General features: G+C 44.2%; 1 protein-coding gene across 8 annotated transcripts in view; it reads right to left on the reverse strand.

Moving 5' to 3' along the window:
• Window positions 1-281: 281 nt before the first annotated feature.
• TEKT2 (tektin 2) overlaps window positions 282-15,598 on the reverse strand; it is a 103,381-nt gene continuing 88,064 nt past the window's right edge. For all 8 annotated transcript variants that reach the window (XM_081962049.1, XM_081962050.1, XM_081962047.1 and 5 more), the window contains 7 exons: window positions 14,841-15,046; window positions 14,568-14,711; window positions 11,397-11,511; window positions 9,367-9,474; window positions 5,771-5,914; window positions 4,350-4,429; window positions 282-708 (listed from right to left, as the gene is read on the reverse strand). In XM_081962049.1, coding sequence (XP_081818175.1) covers window positions 495-708; window positions 4,350-4,429; window positions 5,771-5,914; window positions 9,367-9,474; window positions 11,397-11,511; window positions 14,568-14,711; window positions 14,841-15,046 — 1,011 coding nt within the window. In that variant the 3' untranslated portion in view covers window positions 282-494. The remainder of the gene's footprint in view (window positions 709-4,349; window positions 4,430-5,770; window positions 5,915-9,366; window positions 9,475-11,396; window positions 11,512-14,567; window positions 14,712-14,840; window positions 15,047-15,598) is intronic.

A 15,598-nucleotide genomic window follows, 5' to 3' on the forward strand; every position in this document is an offset into this window, starting at 1 on the left:
TCCAACCAACCACTTGAACCCAGGTCCCTGTGATCGTTGGAGCTTTCTTGCAAACCCATCATAAAATTTGGAGACTGAAGTACTTCAGTATCCTGCTTAAGTAGATGAAATTAACCTCCTCTTTAGAAGGGAGAGGAAACAAATGGGATGGAAATTCAGGAGCTCCCCTCCTACAGATTTTTCTCCAGCCCCGGGCACTGATGAAATATCTAGCTGTGCACAAGTTGAAGCAAGCTTGTCAGAAATCTCAAGTTGCATCAAAAACCACTCGTGAATCTTAATGGCTTTACAGCACCAAGGGCAGCCTTTTTAATTAGTTATCCAACTTTTTTTCATGCAATATACCAAAGCTGTGAGACTCAAATAAAGGGAAAATACACAACTCTGGGAAGGGGCAAAGAGAAGATGACTTGAGTCATTCTAACCCAAGGCAGACCGTAGCCTGGCTTGGTTGGAGGTCAATCCTGGGAAGGTCTACTATGTTCTCCGTTATCCTAGGCCAGCTCCAGTTGCCGGCTTTTGAGGGGCGAGAGAGTACGGTTGGTCGTGCGGTTGAAAGTGTCCACCTCTGGCACAAATTTCTCAGCTGGAACCGTCAGCTTTCGCCTGCCATCCATGCATTTGTTATCCAGCACCAGAGAGTTCATCTTGTAGGAAATATCTGTCTGGATGCGGTACAGGTGCTTGTAGAGGGCATCCAGAGCATCCCTACAAAAATGAAGAGAAGATGGTTGCAGCTTTACTCCAGGTGAACTAAACATTGCAAATCTTCCCACTTTAAAGCTTATTCTAATATTTACTGCCAAGGGAGGGAAACGGAAAACATCCGAAACTAGAAAAAGGAGTGAGAAACATGAGTTCCAAAATGATATTGCAAGATCATCCCTTCCCACCACCAGCAAAAAACACTTCCCCTTAAAGAGAAAAGTATGATGGACCAGATGTTTTTTTCCCCCCATAGGCAGATTTCCCAGCTGATGACCATTTTACTAATACAGCTCCATGAAGACAACATGATATCTGGGAACACACTGCTAGCTATTGTTTACCATGGATCTAGAGATAATAGGACAGACTTTTATACATCTCTCAAAATAAACCAAATGAAATTATTTAATTTGTTCGTTTGTTTGTTTGAGGCACGGTGGCTCTATGATGCCAGAGATGATTTCTGCTCTGGCGGTTCGAGTCCTAGGACTGTGTGGCAGGGTGAGCTCCCATAACTTTCCTCGGCTTCTGTCCACCCAACAGTTTGAAAACATGTTCTATGCAAGTAGATAAATAGATACCACTTCAGTGGTAAGGAGGCAAGCTGGTGCTCTGTGCAGGCAGTCAGTTTCCTAACAGCTCTGAACCTTCCTGCTTACAGTGCCCATTTGTGAAGCAGCTCCAGGAAGGGAGGGGGCCTTGGTTGACACTGTAGGAAGAACTGCTCATTTTTTCTCTCTGGTGCAAAGCCAGTTCACCTAAGATGCATAGACTTCAACTCATGCTGGCTGGAGGATTCTGGGAGTTGAAGTACACACATATTAAAGTAGTCAAGCTTGATAAATACTGTATTAGAAGTGGGACACCTTGGAAGCATGCAAGTGTGTCCTATAACAGGGCTGGTACCTTGGCAAGCCAAACTGCTACTCTGCAATGGCATTGTGGTCTTCCATCTATTGTAATAATGCCATATACTCAGGAGTGGTATTCAGCTGGTTCTGACAGATTCTGGAGAACTGGTAGCGGAAATTTTGAGTAGTTCGGAGAACCGGCAAATACCACCTCTGGCTGGCCACGTCCCCATCTATTCTCTGCCTCCCGAGTCCCAGCTGATCAGGAGGGAATGGGGATTTTGCAGGAACCTTCCCCTGGAGTGGGAATGAATGGAGATTTTGCAGCATCCTTTCCCTGGAGTGGGGAGGGAATGGAGATTTTGCAGTATCCTTCCCCTGGAGTGGGAATGAATGGAGATTTTGCAGTATCCTTCCCCTGGAGTGGGGAGGGAATGGAGATTTTGCAGTATCCTTCCCCTGGAGTGGGGAGGGAATGGAGACTTTGCAGTATCCTTCCCCTGGAGTGGGAATGAATGGAGATTTTGCAGCATCCTTTCCCTGGAGTGGGGAGGGAATGGAGATTTTGCAGTATCCTTCCCCTGGAGTGGGAATGAATGGAGATTTTGCAGTATCCTTCCCCTGGAGTGGGGAGGGAATGGAGATTTTGCAGTATCCTTCCCCTGGAGTGGGGAGGGAATGGAGACTTTGCAGTATCCTCCCCCTGGAGTGGGGAGGGAATGGAGATTTTGCAGTATCCTTCCTCTGGAGTGGAAGGGAATGGTGATTTTGCAGTATCCTTCCCCTGCCATGCCCACCAAGCCATGCCCACAGAACCGGTAGTAAAAAATAAATGAATTTCACTACTGCCCATGTTAATAAATATTTATTTGTTTGTTTCTGTTTATCTTTTATGTCACCCACCTTACCTAGAGGAACCTCTAGGTGGCCTACAATCGTAGAAACAAGATGTGTATTGATTTGATTTGCAATCAGATTTAATTATTTCACAGGTAATTATTGCAGAGGTGGGCAACTGCAGCCGCAGGGTCGCAGACCGAACACACATCTTCCTTTTGCAGCCTTAGGCATCCCCTCTGACCGTTGCTGAAAACTGAACTCACAACTTCCTGCCATGCTCAGAAGAAAATGCACTAAAACTGCACTAAAACCCTTAACTATATCGCAGTTGAAAAATAAAGTGGAAATAAAATCGAAGCCCCCCCAATCTCACTGACTTATTTTATATAATCCAGTTTGCTTTGAGGCCCTCAGCCTCCTCCTTCCTTTCCCTCCCTCCGTTGTTGAGCTTTGGCCATGTTGTGGCTAAAACGTGAATCGTCTAAACCCATCAAAATCACTTTGAAGACACAACATAAATTTATTAAGCAAGCAAATATAATTACAGGGTAGATCAGGTTCCCAGAAAAGCATTGGCAGCTTCCTGAACAGCCCTGAGCAAAAACAGAACCACAGCTTACATACCTTTTATCCTACTACATTACAAAAAAAGGGGGCAAAGTCAGATGTGGTGTAAATTGTAGCATGACACAAGCCAAATCCCAAAATCACACACACACCCTCTATTTGGAAGCTGAAGCCAAATTAACATATAATTGGCTTTGAATTAATACCATTATAGATCTGTCATGACTTCAGTTCAGCTGATGTTTTAACACTCTCTCAGACCACTGTACCAGAAGTGGTATCCAGCAGGTGCTGACCAGTTCTGGAAAACCGGTAGCGGAAATTTTGAGTAGTTTGGAGAACCGGTAAATGCCACCTCTGACTGGCCCCGCCCCTGTCTGTTCTCAGCCTCCCGACCCCCAGCGGATCGGGAGGGAATGGGGATTTTGGAGTAACCTTCCCCTGGAGTGGGATAGGAATCGAGATTTTACAGAATCCTTCTCCTGGAGTGGAATTCCCCTGCCACGCCCACCAAGCCACGCCCACAGAACCAGTAGTAAAAAAAAAATGAATCTCACCACTGTGCTGTACCCTTACCAGGAGTGGGTTGCTGTCAGTATTACTGCCAGTTCGGTGGCACAAAAAAATTGTTCCGTGCACATGCACATTTGCACAAAAATAGGTCTATGCATGTGCAAAACGTTAAAAAAAATTAAATTTGTGCAATGAAAATTGTTCTGCGCATGTGCAGAACTTAAAATCAAAGATGGTGCCGCCATATGAGAACCGGTTCAGGGGCGTGGCAGGCCTGGCTTGCCAAACCACTACCGGTTCGGCTGGACAGGTCCGAAACGGTAGGAACCTACTTCTGACCCTTACACAATCTTCTTACTATGGCCTAAAATTCCTATATGTTTGCAGCTACGTTTGGGAGTTCTCCATGTTTTTAAAGCATGTTACATGCAAAGGTGTTAAAACTCATCAGGTTAATCATACTTACCCTTTGTACTTGTGGATAAGGCCATGCATAGATAACCTGAGCCTTGAATTTTAACCAAAATACCACCACCTGCAGATAATATGATCCCCACCTTTTTCATGCTTTAATTTTCACCATTGGCTTCTCTGCAGGGGGTGCATTTTTCACGGTATTTTGGTTAAAAATTCAAAAGTTGGCTTATGCACGAATGGGTATATACACCGGATTTATATTGTATTCCTTTGAGTATGTTTTTTATTCCTCAGAACTGCCTAGAAAAGTCCTTGCAATTATTTTGGCAAGATTTCAGCAGTGGCTTGCCATTAACGTCTTCTTTGGGATGAGAGCGAATGACTGGCCCAAGGTCACGGAGCTGACTTTGCGCCTAAGGCGCAACTAGAGCCAAAATACACACTACAACTTACTGTGACTGTGCCATTTTCTGCTTTAATGCAGCTATTGTGCCTTCTAGTTGATGAACTTCATCTGTTAATCCATGCTGAGCCTAGAGTTAAGGAGACAGAAAACAAGCAATTCAGGTTTCAGAAATAGCAACGGCCAGACTGATCAGAGAAATATAACTTTTTGCATAGTACCACCTCCTTTTGCCTCGCAAGTAGTCTTCCCCTTAAACTGCGGTCATAAGTCTAGGTGGCCACGTGACTGGAAGTAATTTTACAGCCTTTTTTGTGGCAATCATTAAGTGAACACAGCAGTCATTAAGCAAACCCATTTATTTGTGGGTGTTCCCCCGACACACAAAATGGCAAACATACAAGAAAGTGGCAAAAAACATCACAAAACATGGTCATATGATCACAGAACACTGTGACCAGTCTGAAAGCTGACCCACCTGACATGTAGTGAGAACTTACAATGGCCAGGGATGTTTCAGGGGCCATAAAGTAGCAATAGCGATAGCACTTAGACTTATATACTGCTTCACAGTGCTTTCTACAGCCCTCTCTAAGTGGTTTATGGAGTCAGCCTCTTTCCCCCAACAATCTGGGTCCTCATTTTACCCACCTCAGAAGGATGGAAGGCTGAGCCAACTTTGAACCTGTGAGAACCAAACTGCTGGCAGTGAGCAGAGTCAGCCTGCAGTACTGCATTCTAACCACTGCACCACCAGGGCCAAGGAAAGGAAGGGAGAAATAGCAATGGCACTTAGACTTATATACCTCGTCACAGTGCTTTACAGCCCTCTCTAAGTGGATTATAGTGTCAGCCTCTTGTCCCCAACAATCTGGGTCCTCATTTTACCCACCTCAGAAGGATGAAAGGCTGAATCAACCTTGAACCTGGTGAGATTCGAACTGCCAAATTGCAGATAGCTGGCAGGCAGCAGAAATAGCCTGCAGTACTGCCCTCTAGCCACTGCGCCATCACGGCTCATTTTCCATGGTGGTTGTAACTTCAAATAGTTGTTAAACAACCGATTATTAAGTGAGGATTACCTGTGCAGAGAACAGCCACCCTCAATCTTCTTGCATCTAAATTAAGTGAATGCTAGGATTCAGCCAAACTAGAACCCTCCACAAAAGCCCTCGTGAAGTCCTCGGTGCTCTCTGAGCTGGGTTGTTTCATTGCAGACATTTCATTATCAAACTAGGTAACGTCCTCAGTGCACATCAAGAAAACAACCCAGGTCAGAAAGCACGAAGGACCGCACGGTCCAAACCTGAGCTACAAACAGTCTCTTCTACCGGGACCTACATCTCTTTCATGGAAATGTTATGCTTTCTCTCCACCTTTGTGCATAATCGGAGACCCAGAGCAATTGTTATTTCTGTCATCCCCCCCCCCCCCCCACTGTTGCCTTTCTAGCCTTAAAAGCATTCTGTACCTGGTCACGGCAAAGCTCCATGTTGGGACGGTAAGTCCGAGTCTCCAGGCGAGTCTGAGCCAATTTCAGACTGGCCATTTTCCTTTGGAGATCTTCTTCCAGACGTCGAATGTCCTCCTCCATCTCAGCAATTTCTTCCAAGGTCTGAAAGAGACACAATCACGGTTTAGCTTTCAGAAACACCATACAAGTAAGAGCATAGAGAGCATGGGTGACTAATTCCCTAGAGTTTTCCCCTGCGATTCAAAAATGCTGCCAACTCCATGTAAAAGGCAGGCATAGGAATGGGGTTACAGCTCATGTTAGGGTGAATTTTGCATGCAGGAGCTCCTACGGTAGGACCAAGAAAGATTTGGTCCTCCTTTCTTCAGGAGAAACTAATGCTACGTACATAATGTCAGATGTATGGAGCTCTGCCTATGGCAATCTTCCAGGACACTTCAAGTCCCAGAATTCTCAGCAATGGCTATGTGTGGTGCCTGGAAAATTCTGGGAGTTGATATTCACACCTCTGCAGGCCTATGGAGATTCTCAGTCATCCAGGTCATGGTTGTCTCAAAGGTGCTTTTTCAAGAGGCAATTGGGGGTTCTTGTTTTTCTTTGGAGATGTTTCACTTCTCATCAGTTGCCTCTTGAAAAAGCACTTTTGAGACACCTCTGGAGGAAACTAGAGACAGACTTGAACATTGGGCGCTATCTAACAAAATGAAATTCAAGAAAAAAGTAAGGTTTAGGCAAGAAAAACCAAATGCATAGTTACAGTAGTAACTGTGAAAGGGATCTTGGAGTCCTAGTGGACAACCATTTAAATATGAGCCAACAGTTTGGCAGCAACTGCCAAAAAGGCCAACACAGTTCTAGGTTACATAAACAGAAGGATAGAATCAAGAAGTGTTAATACCACTTTATAAGGCCTTAGTAAGTCCACACTTGGAATACTGCATCCTGTTTTGGTCGCCACGATGTAAAAAAGATGTGGAGACTTTAGAAAGAGTGCAGAGATGATTAGGGGGCTGGAGGCTAGAATGTATGAAGAATGATTGCAGGAACTGGGTATGTCTAGTTTAATAGAAAGAAGGACTAGGGGAGACATGATAGCAGTGTTCCAATATCTCAGGGGCTAACACAAAGAAGAGGAATCAAGCTATTCTCCAGGGCACCTGAGTGTAGAACAAGAAGCAATGGGTGGAAACTAATCAAGGAGAGAAGCAACTTAGAACTAAGGAGAAATTTCCTGACAGTTAGAACAATTAATCAGTGGAACAACTTACCTCCAGAAGTTGTGAATGCTCCAACACTGGAAGATTTTAAGAAGATTTTGGATAACCATCTGTCTGAAGTGGAGTAGGGTTTCCTGCCTAGGCAGGGGGTTGGACTAGAAGACCTCCAAGGTCCCTTCCAACTGTTATTCTATCCTATCCTATCCTATTCTAAACCCCTTTTAAGAAGAAAGTGTGGCGTGTCTTCGGATGCTCTCTCATTAACAGCAGCCAGTGCAAGCATAAACTCCACTACTCAAAGTTACTTTGTGAAGGAACTGGGGAAGTTCTTTCTATCATTTTTTTTAATAGCTAGAGATGAGTGACAGGGAGGGAGAGACATGGAAGTTATGACGATGCCCACAAGAATTAGTGTAGCTTTTCTCAGCCAAAAGTTCTTGTTTATAATTTGATTGCGCCGTTCATTTGATGATTTTTAAAATTTATTCATAATCATACTGAGAGCTCTGCTTGTTAATGAGGTCACCAATGTAATCCTTTTTCTGTATTTGCAGATATTGAATCTGCAGTAGCCCAAGTCCTCATAACTTGTTAACCCAATGTCTAAACTGGTGGTGTACAAGCTTGGAACTCTGAAACTTCCTATCCTAGAAGTTGTCTCTGGCTCTGCACATGTAGACTTAGAATAACTTTATTGTCACATTAAATGTACACTAATCGGCACACATTAAAATGAAATTTTGCTGCTTATAGTTCTCAAAGGGTCACCACCTCCAAGATACACTACATAAACATGACAAAATAAAATTATGTACCATGTTTCCCCGAAAATAAGACAGGGTCTTATTTTCTTTTGTCCCACGAAATATGGCCTTGGGCTTATTATAGGGGGAGGGCTTATTATTTTCTAGGGCAGGTGAGAAGCGAGGCGCGCCTTTTACCTTTCCAGCTCCGTCGTGTTCCTCGCCATTGTGTTCAGGAAAGTCGCTGTTAAAAAACAACCCTTCTCACGAGTTCAATCAAACTTCTTGAAGTCGCGAGACGGGGTTGTTGTTTTTTTACCAGGGGCTTCCCTGGACACAATGGCAAGGAACGCAACGAACCTGGAAAGGTAAGAGGCGTGCCTCGCGGTCCAAAACCTCTTTTTGCCCCGCAAGCTGTACCGGTAGGTTGTACAGTGGTAATGGCGGGGACCAGTTGCGCATGCGCTTACATAGTTGAGGCGGGCTTATTTTCGGGGGAGGGCTTATTATGGCACATGCTCTGAAAAGCCCGATTGGATCTTATTTTCGGGGAAACACGGTATATATGGTGGAAACTAATCAAGGAGATAAGCGACCTAGAACTAAGGAGAAATTTCCTGACAGTTAGAACAATTAATCAGTGGAACAACTTACCTCCAGAAGTTGTGAATGCTCCAACACTGGAAGATTTTAAGAAGAGAGTGGATAACCATTTGTCTGAAGTGGTGTAGGGTTTCCTGACTAAGCAGGGGGTTGGACTAGAAGACCTCCAAGGTCCCTTCCAACTCTGTTATTCTATTCTATTCTATTCTATTCTATTCTATTCTATTCTATTCTACCCACATATATTATATGGACACTCTGGTCCATCTCTTGCTTTGGAGTATTCCCAGCCTATCTTCAGAGGCTCCAAGTACAGGTAGTCCTTGACTTATGACCACTTATTTAATGATGGTTGGAAGTTACGACAGCCTTGGCAAACCCATGCTAAAAAAAAAGAGCATTACACCATGCTTGTTACAATATCACAATGTGGGTGCTTGGCAATCCAGGTTGCATTTCTGATACTTGCATTTTCTTGCAGTCACATGATCACAATTGGCAAGGCCAGCTCCCAACAAGCAAAATGAGTTGGGAAAGCTGGATTCACTGAACAACCACATGACTCGCTTAATGTGACTATAGTAAAAGTGGTCACAAAATCGGGTCTGGTGATGACCTGATGACTCATTTAACAAATGCATCACTTAGTGACTGAAATTCCAGTCCCAACTGTGGCCATAAATCAAGGACTGCCTGTAATTCTTCAATTCTGTATTCCTTGGGGAAGGGAACATGCAAATCAAGAAGAATCTACTCCCTTCCTGTTGAAAAGAAAGACCAGAAGTGCATCAGGTTCTCAAATTCAACTTCCCTCTTTCCTGTATTATTCTCTTAAGAAGGAAGAGGGAGTGTTATGGGAAATTATGTGAATTAGCAATACTTTGTTTAATCCCCTGGACAACTCTCTGAAATTAATCCATGTTACCAGCCTGGGAGAACCTCAGCTTGACCCAAATTCATTCTACACATGCAGAATCTGAAGGATCTTTTTACAAATTTGATCTGTCTCCTGCCCGAGCTGAAGACTAACATTCTTTTCTTGCCATCTTAGCTCGTCAAGAGCTTTTTCCAGTTCATGGATCCTTTTCCGGAAAGCAAATTCAGTAGCCACACGTTGAGCTTCTAACTCATTGTCGGTCTAGAAAGGAAAAACTCAGGTCAAAAGAGGTAGACAGAGAAACTGTAATTAAAGAAGTGTGAGAGATTCTTCTCCTTATAGGGTTAAATAGCCATTTTGCTCATTCGCAGCGGTCTCCCTCTGGTGTGGTCAGAAAGTCAAGACGGAAATTGCAATGATGCAATTGAAACTCCGCCTATTGTTATGTAAATACACATTTGAACTGGGTGGAGTCTGCTTTGCACCATTACAGCCGCCATGAGGAGGTTTTTTTCCCCTACCATATCCACATTCAATTTTCAGTGTTTCAAGGGCATACCAGTTCTGTGAAATGAATTTGGCTGAGAACGAGAATTGGCTGAAATCATTCAATGGATTAAAATTTAGATGTGGGCTTTTATATGTAAATTAAGAATTATATATGTCCTAAATGTACATATCGCTATACCTACCACTGTTCTTTTTAAAGCATTGACTGCCAGAATAATGCTATATCCATTTAAACATTGGGGAGAATTCAGAAGAAAAAAAAAAAGCACACACATACACATAGTAATTTGTCATTTTCTGGATTATTTCTCAAGCCATAGAACTAGTACACCAATGACAACATTTATGTATACTATTTATTGGATTTGGATCCTACATTTTCCCCCACAACAATAACCCTGTGAGGTAGGTTGGGCTGAGGAAGAGTGACTGGCCCAAAGTCTTTCAGTTTCAATTATTATTCAGTTATTATCAAAAATCACACATCAAGAACAGGTGGGAAAAAACACAATCCTTCTTATTCCCAAATAGTAGACTATAAGATAATGCATCCCTGTAAGCATATTTTTTCCTGAAATTTTCAGAAAGGTTTCTGTAATGCCCCTCCAAAACTCTCTTATTCTGTTTCTTCTAAAGGTGAATTCCAAATGTATAATTTAATGCCGTCCAATCCCACATCTCAGTATATCGTTCCATTCTCATAGGTTGGTGTTTTAACATTTTATCTTTAACTGAGAAGGCTTATGAAATGAAATGAAGAAAAAGGGTCTCTCTAAAAGGGTGTCTAAAGAGGAGACATTGCTCCTCTTACAGACAGAGGATATAGCTCTCTGATGGTGAACCTACAGCATACGTGCCAGAGGTGGCACACAGAGCCCTCTCTGGGGGCACATGCACCGTCACCAGCTGCTCTTCTGGTTTCCCATGCACACATGCATGCCACCCGGCTGGTTTTTGCAGGCGCCGGAGCCCTGGAAAACTGCCTGAAAATGGCCTGAAAAATGCCCAAAAGACAGGCCATTTGGGAATCATTTTCAGGCCAATTTTCAGGCTGTTTTTCAAGCCGTTTTGTGGACCAAAATGGCCCAGAAAATGGTCTGAAAACAGTCCAAACACAGCTTGGAAAATGGCCAAAGTCGCCCAAAAAACAGGCATACATGCGCCAACCAGCTGGTCTATGGGTTCCGGTGCTCTGGCACATGTATGTGCACTTGAAAACAGGACAAGAAGCAATGGGTTGAAACTAATGAAGGAGAGAAGCAACTTAGAACTAAGGAAAAATTTCCTGACAGTTCGAACAATTAATCAGTGGAACAACTTGCCTCCAGAAGTTGTAAATGCTCCAACACTGGACATTTTAAAGAAGATGTTGGATATCTATGTTGGACTAGAAGACCTCCCAACTCTGTTATTCTAAGTGACTTCTTCTAAATATGATTTGTATTTCCTTTTACTTCTGCTTTTACTCTACTTTGCTACACATGGTCTTATTATTGTTCTGTATGTTGTATTCTGATGTGACCTAGTGACTATTCAACGAGCTCTTATTATTATTACTATTATGAAGTGGTTGAAATGATTTGCTGGCCCCGAGTCCCTTTTTGGGAGAGGGGGCGGTTTATAAATCCAAAGAAATAAATAATAAATAATCGAGAAGCGAAACTATTATTAACCTGCGCAATGGTGAGAGCGATGGCCTCTCTCAGCTCTGTGGCAGCTTTCATTTCTGCCTCTGCCCGATCTTTGTTGTATTGGCTGAACTGGTCCCACTGCTCTGGGGTGATTGTTCTACAAAAGCCAAACATGTTCTATTGGTTTGGTTGTTTCATTCAAAGTCATGCCACTTTCAAGCAAACACCCTCTTTCCCTCACTCAAAACTCCCAAGATTCGACATACAGGTGACAAGAAAGTGTGCCCGTGTGCAAAATCAGCACAGCCATGGCGGAATGAGACAACTCACCACAGCCAACTTGCTATGGACAACTCAACCAATACAAAAGTTACATTAATTTTGATGGAACCATGGCCAATAATAACAAAAATAAAATCAAGACAAAAATACAAGAATTACAATAGTCAAAAGTAACTGAAAGAATTACAATATCAAAAGTAACTGAATGAAATGATTAATATAGCATTGAATTGATCTGCAGAGAGTTGTCCCACTATGAGTTGGCTATGGCTAGTTGTCCCATGGCAAGTTGGCCACGGCCAATTGGCTGTGATGGGTTGACTTACACCCTAGCCACATTGTTGTGGTCCACCGGTGGCCTGTGGAGCTAGCAGCAGAGTCAGACAGTGAAGAGGTTGGGGAGGAACATGGGCCAGTCCTGAAGTCTGGGGAAGACTCGGATGAGGGCTCTGTGTCAGAGGCAGGGAGGGGGCCAGGGCCATCTGGTAATGATGTGCTGCCTCTAGAGTCTGACATCAGTGAGGCAGAAGAACAGTGTGAGCCTGTTCCCAGTGTGCGCATGTGCAGAGCTGCCAAAAGGCAAGAACAATTGAGAAAAAAGGGGTGACTTGGGAGTAAGGCTTGGAGATGATTGGTCCCTCCCGTACGACATAAAAGAGGAGCAAATGGATGTGAGCCTTTGCAGGAAGCAATTAGTTCACCTGGTTGGTTCAAGCTCTGAGAAGTTCCATTTTACCTTGCAAAACTAATTGGCAATTAGGTCTCTGGCAGCGTTTCAAGGGAGATAAAGGTGGGTGCTTATCAACATTACCCTGGAAAGACTGTGGCAACTCAAGCAACATCTGTAGGACTCTTCACAAGAGTTGGACTCTCTGTATGTGAATCATTACAGGCTGTGAATGACCACAATTCACAGCCGTATAAATAAAAGAGGGTTTGGGGGACTAAGAGTGTGATTTATGCTTTCTCAGGAAGCCTAGGTCAGAACACATGTAACATCACTTCTTTGCAAGATTCACTAACTCTGTCACCTTCTGAATTTCATTCAAGTTATCAGTCACTATCTGTAAACCAGGGGTGGGTTTCAGCCGGTTCTCACCGGTACGCTAGAACCTGTTCGTGAAATTTAGCGTACCTTTTGGAACCCATTCATCCAGTGGCACAGTACCGGAACGCTCCCTCCATCCTGCCCCCCTCACTTGCTCCCCCTGCCCATCGATCGCCGCTCGCTCACTTGCTCACCCCGCCCATCTGCACCATGCTTTCCCCACCCACCGCTCACTGATCGGCTGGCTCACCAATCACCCCGCCTCTGAGAGGCAGTAGGAGGGGCTTTCTCGCATGCCTCCTTTCTTTCTCTGAAGGCGTGTGAGAAAGCCCCCCCCCCATTGCCTGAACGTGTGAAGGAAGGAAGCTGCAGGCTCCTTTGCCTCGGCTATGCGACCTCCTTTCGTTCTCTGCTGCCTTCTTTACTCGTTCAGGCAGCAGAGAACGAAAGGAGGTCGCGTAGCCGAGGGCAAAGGAGCCTGAAGCTTCCTTCCTTCAAACGTTCGGGCAGTGGGCAGGGGGGGGCTTTTTTGCACACTTTCTTTCTTTCTCCGAAGGTGTGCGAGAAAGCGCCCCCCCCCATTGCCCGGCAGGGAAGCGAGCCCTGGGTCTCATCTCTGCCTCCTTCCCCGAGAGCTGGCTTCGGAGAGAGATATATAAGATAGAAAGAAGGAAGAAAAAGAAAGAAAAAGAAAGAGAACTTATGATCATAATTGAGCCTAAAATTTTGGTTGCTAAGCAAGAGCGTTGTTAAATGAGTTTCACCACATTTTACAAGTTGGCCACTCCCACCCAGTCATATGGCTGCCAAGCCATGCCCAGAAAATAGGCCACACCTACAGAATAGGTTCTAAAAAAATTTGAAACCCACCACTGCTGTAAACCCTGCGTGGCACAGGACATGGCTTACTTCTGGAACTGCCTCTGATAGGGTGGACTGAGATGGGGGTCCCCGCCTGGGAACTACATGGGGTGGCTTTTCAGTGACTTTGAGTAATCTCTCTCTAGCGCTCTGCTGGCTCAGATTGAGCTGGCCTTGAAGAAAGTCTTAAAAACATAACTATTCCCTCATTGTTTGGATGTGGATGAGTTAAGTTCTCAGCAGAGAGCAGGAAGTGTGAGCCAGATCATCTGTTATTGATTTGATCGTTGGTCGTTGTTTTTATTTATGCCATTTTGGGTAAGTTGCCCAAGGTGGCATTATTTGAGTTGGGTGGCCACATAAATCCAAACACACAAATATATAAGATTTGACTAGTTGGGAACGTATGGGAAATCTGTTGAACTGGAAACAGGGCAGAGCTGGGTCCTTTTATACTTTCCCATGCAAATCCTATCAAAGTGGAATGAGACAGAACTTCCAGGTTGAAGGAATTTTGGCTCAAGGCCATAAAAGTCTGAATGAATGTAACGAAGGCATTTATTATGCACGGTGTGAAAATCTCACCCACTTGTAAAAACTACTTTTATGGGTTTTAATCGATGAGGGATATGCTGCTGTGGGTGTTGCCAGTGTGATTCATGGCTGGAAATAAAATAAGAGTCATAAAAATACCCAAAGACTTAAAATAGCACCGAAGAGAAGCTGCCTAAAACACACTGTTAGAACAATGGATGGATTTCCACCGGGTACCATAAATGTAGAAATCCCATTTGCCATTTGAATGGAACCAAAAGGAAGTCAGATTAATTCACCTGAATGGTTCATTCATTCATTCATTCATTCATTTCTTATTGGTCAGGCTTTCCATCTCTTTTTTCTAGACTAGGGGTCTCCAAACTTGGGAACTTTAACTTGTGGACTTCAACTCCCAGAATTCTCCAGCCAGCATAGCTGTCAAGCTGCCAAATTTGAAGACCTCTGTTCTAGACATTTAATCTTACCCAATTGGCAGCCGAGTGGGGTTGACTTTGTAGGAGATATTGGGAGAGTTGACACTGAGAGAAACACAGGTGTTGTCGATCTCCAGGGCTTCTTTCTTCCCTCGGTGATCAAAATTTAACTGCTGCCGGGCCTCCTGCAAGAGGCTGAGAACCAATCAACCAAGACTGCATTAGAACAAAAACAATCTTTGTCTTCATGAGACACAGTCCATGAAACTACCTTAAGATCCCCATAACTACGTTCTGCTTGGCCCCTAGAATTTTTTTACTTACCAGAGCTGTTCAAAAGCCTCGCTGACTTTCTGCTGAAGGTCTCTCTTGGTGGCATCAATCACTTCCACTTCCTTGTGCAGCTCATCCTCCACATGGTCCTTCACTACATCAATGGCCCGGCGACTCTCGCGGTAAGTGAGGTTTTCAATGGCCACGTCCAACGGCAGGTTTTTAGCTTGGAGGGCATGTTCTGCTGCCTCCTTCATCTGAGAAGGGAGGTCACCATAGATAGAGTAAGCAGGAGAAACAGGCAGCCCTCCAAGGATCAGCCAGAACAAGGATGGAGAGAAACAGTAGGAGACAATAGACTCATTAAATTTTCTGTGGGGATTACCGTATTTTCGGAGCATAAGGCGCACCTTTTCCCCTCAAAAAAGAGGGTAAAAATCTGGGTGCGTCTTATACACTGAATACAGCATTTTTTGCCTCCTGAAACCCCACCCCCTTCACCAAAATGGCTGTGCATAGCTTGTAGGCGGCTTTCAGAGAACTCCTGGGGGCTGGGGAGGGCAAAAATGAGCAAAAAATGGCCCATTTTTTGCTCAATTTTGGCCTCCCAGCCTCCAGGAGCACTCTATAAGTTTCCTAATGCCCTTTTTTTGACAAAAAAATGGGCCTGCTTTCGCGAAAAACAGACCCTTTTTTGCTTGTCCCCCCCCCCCAGAACACTCTACAAGCCTCCTAAGGGCTATTCATGCCCCTTTTTTGAAAAAAAAATGTGGCCGTTTTGGGGAGTTCTGCAGAGTGCAAAAACTTTT

This window comes from Natrix helvetica, assembly GCF_964273705.1.
Source record: "Natrix helvetica genome assembly, chromosome: 9".
Taxonomy (NCBI): domain Eukaryota; kingdom Metazoa; phylum Chordata; class Lepidosauria; order Squamata; family Natricidae; genus Natrix; species Natrix helvetica.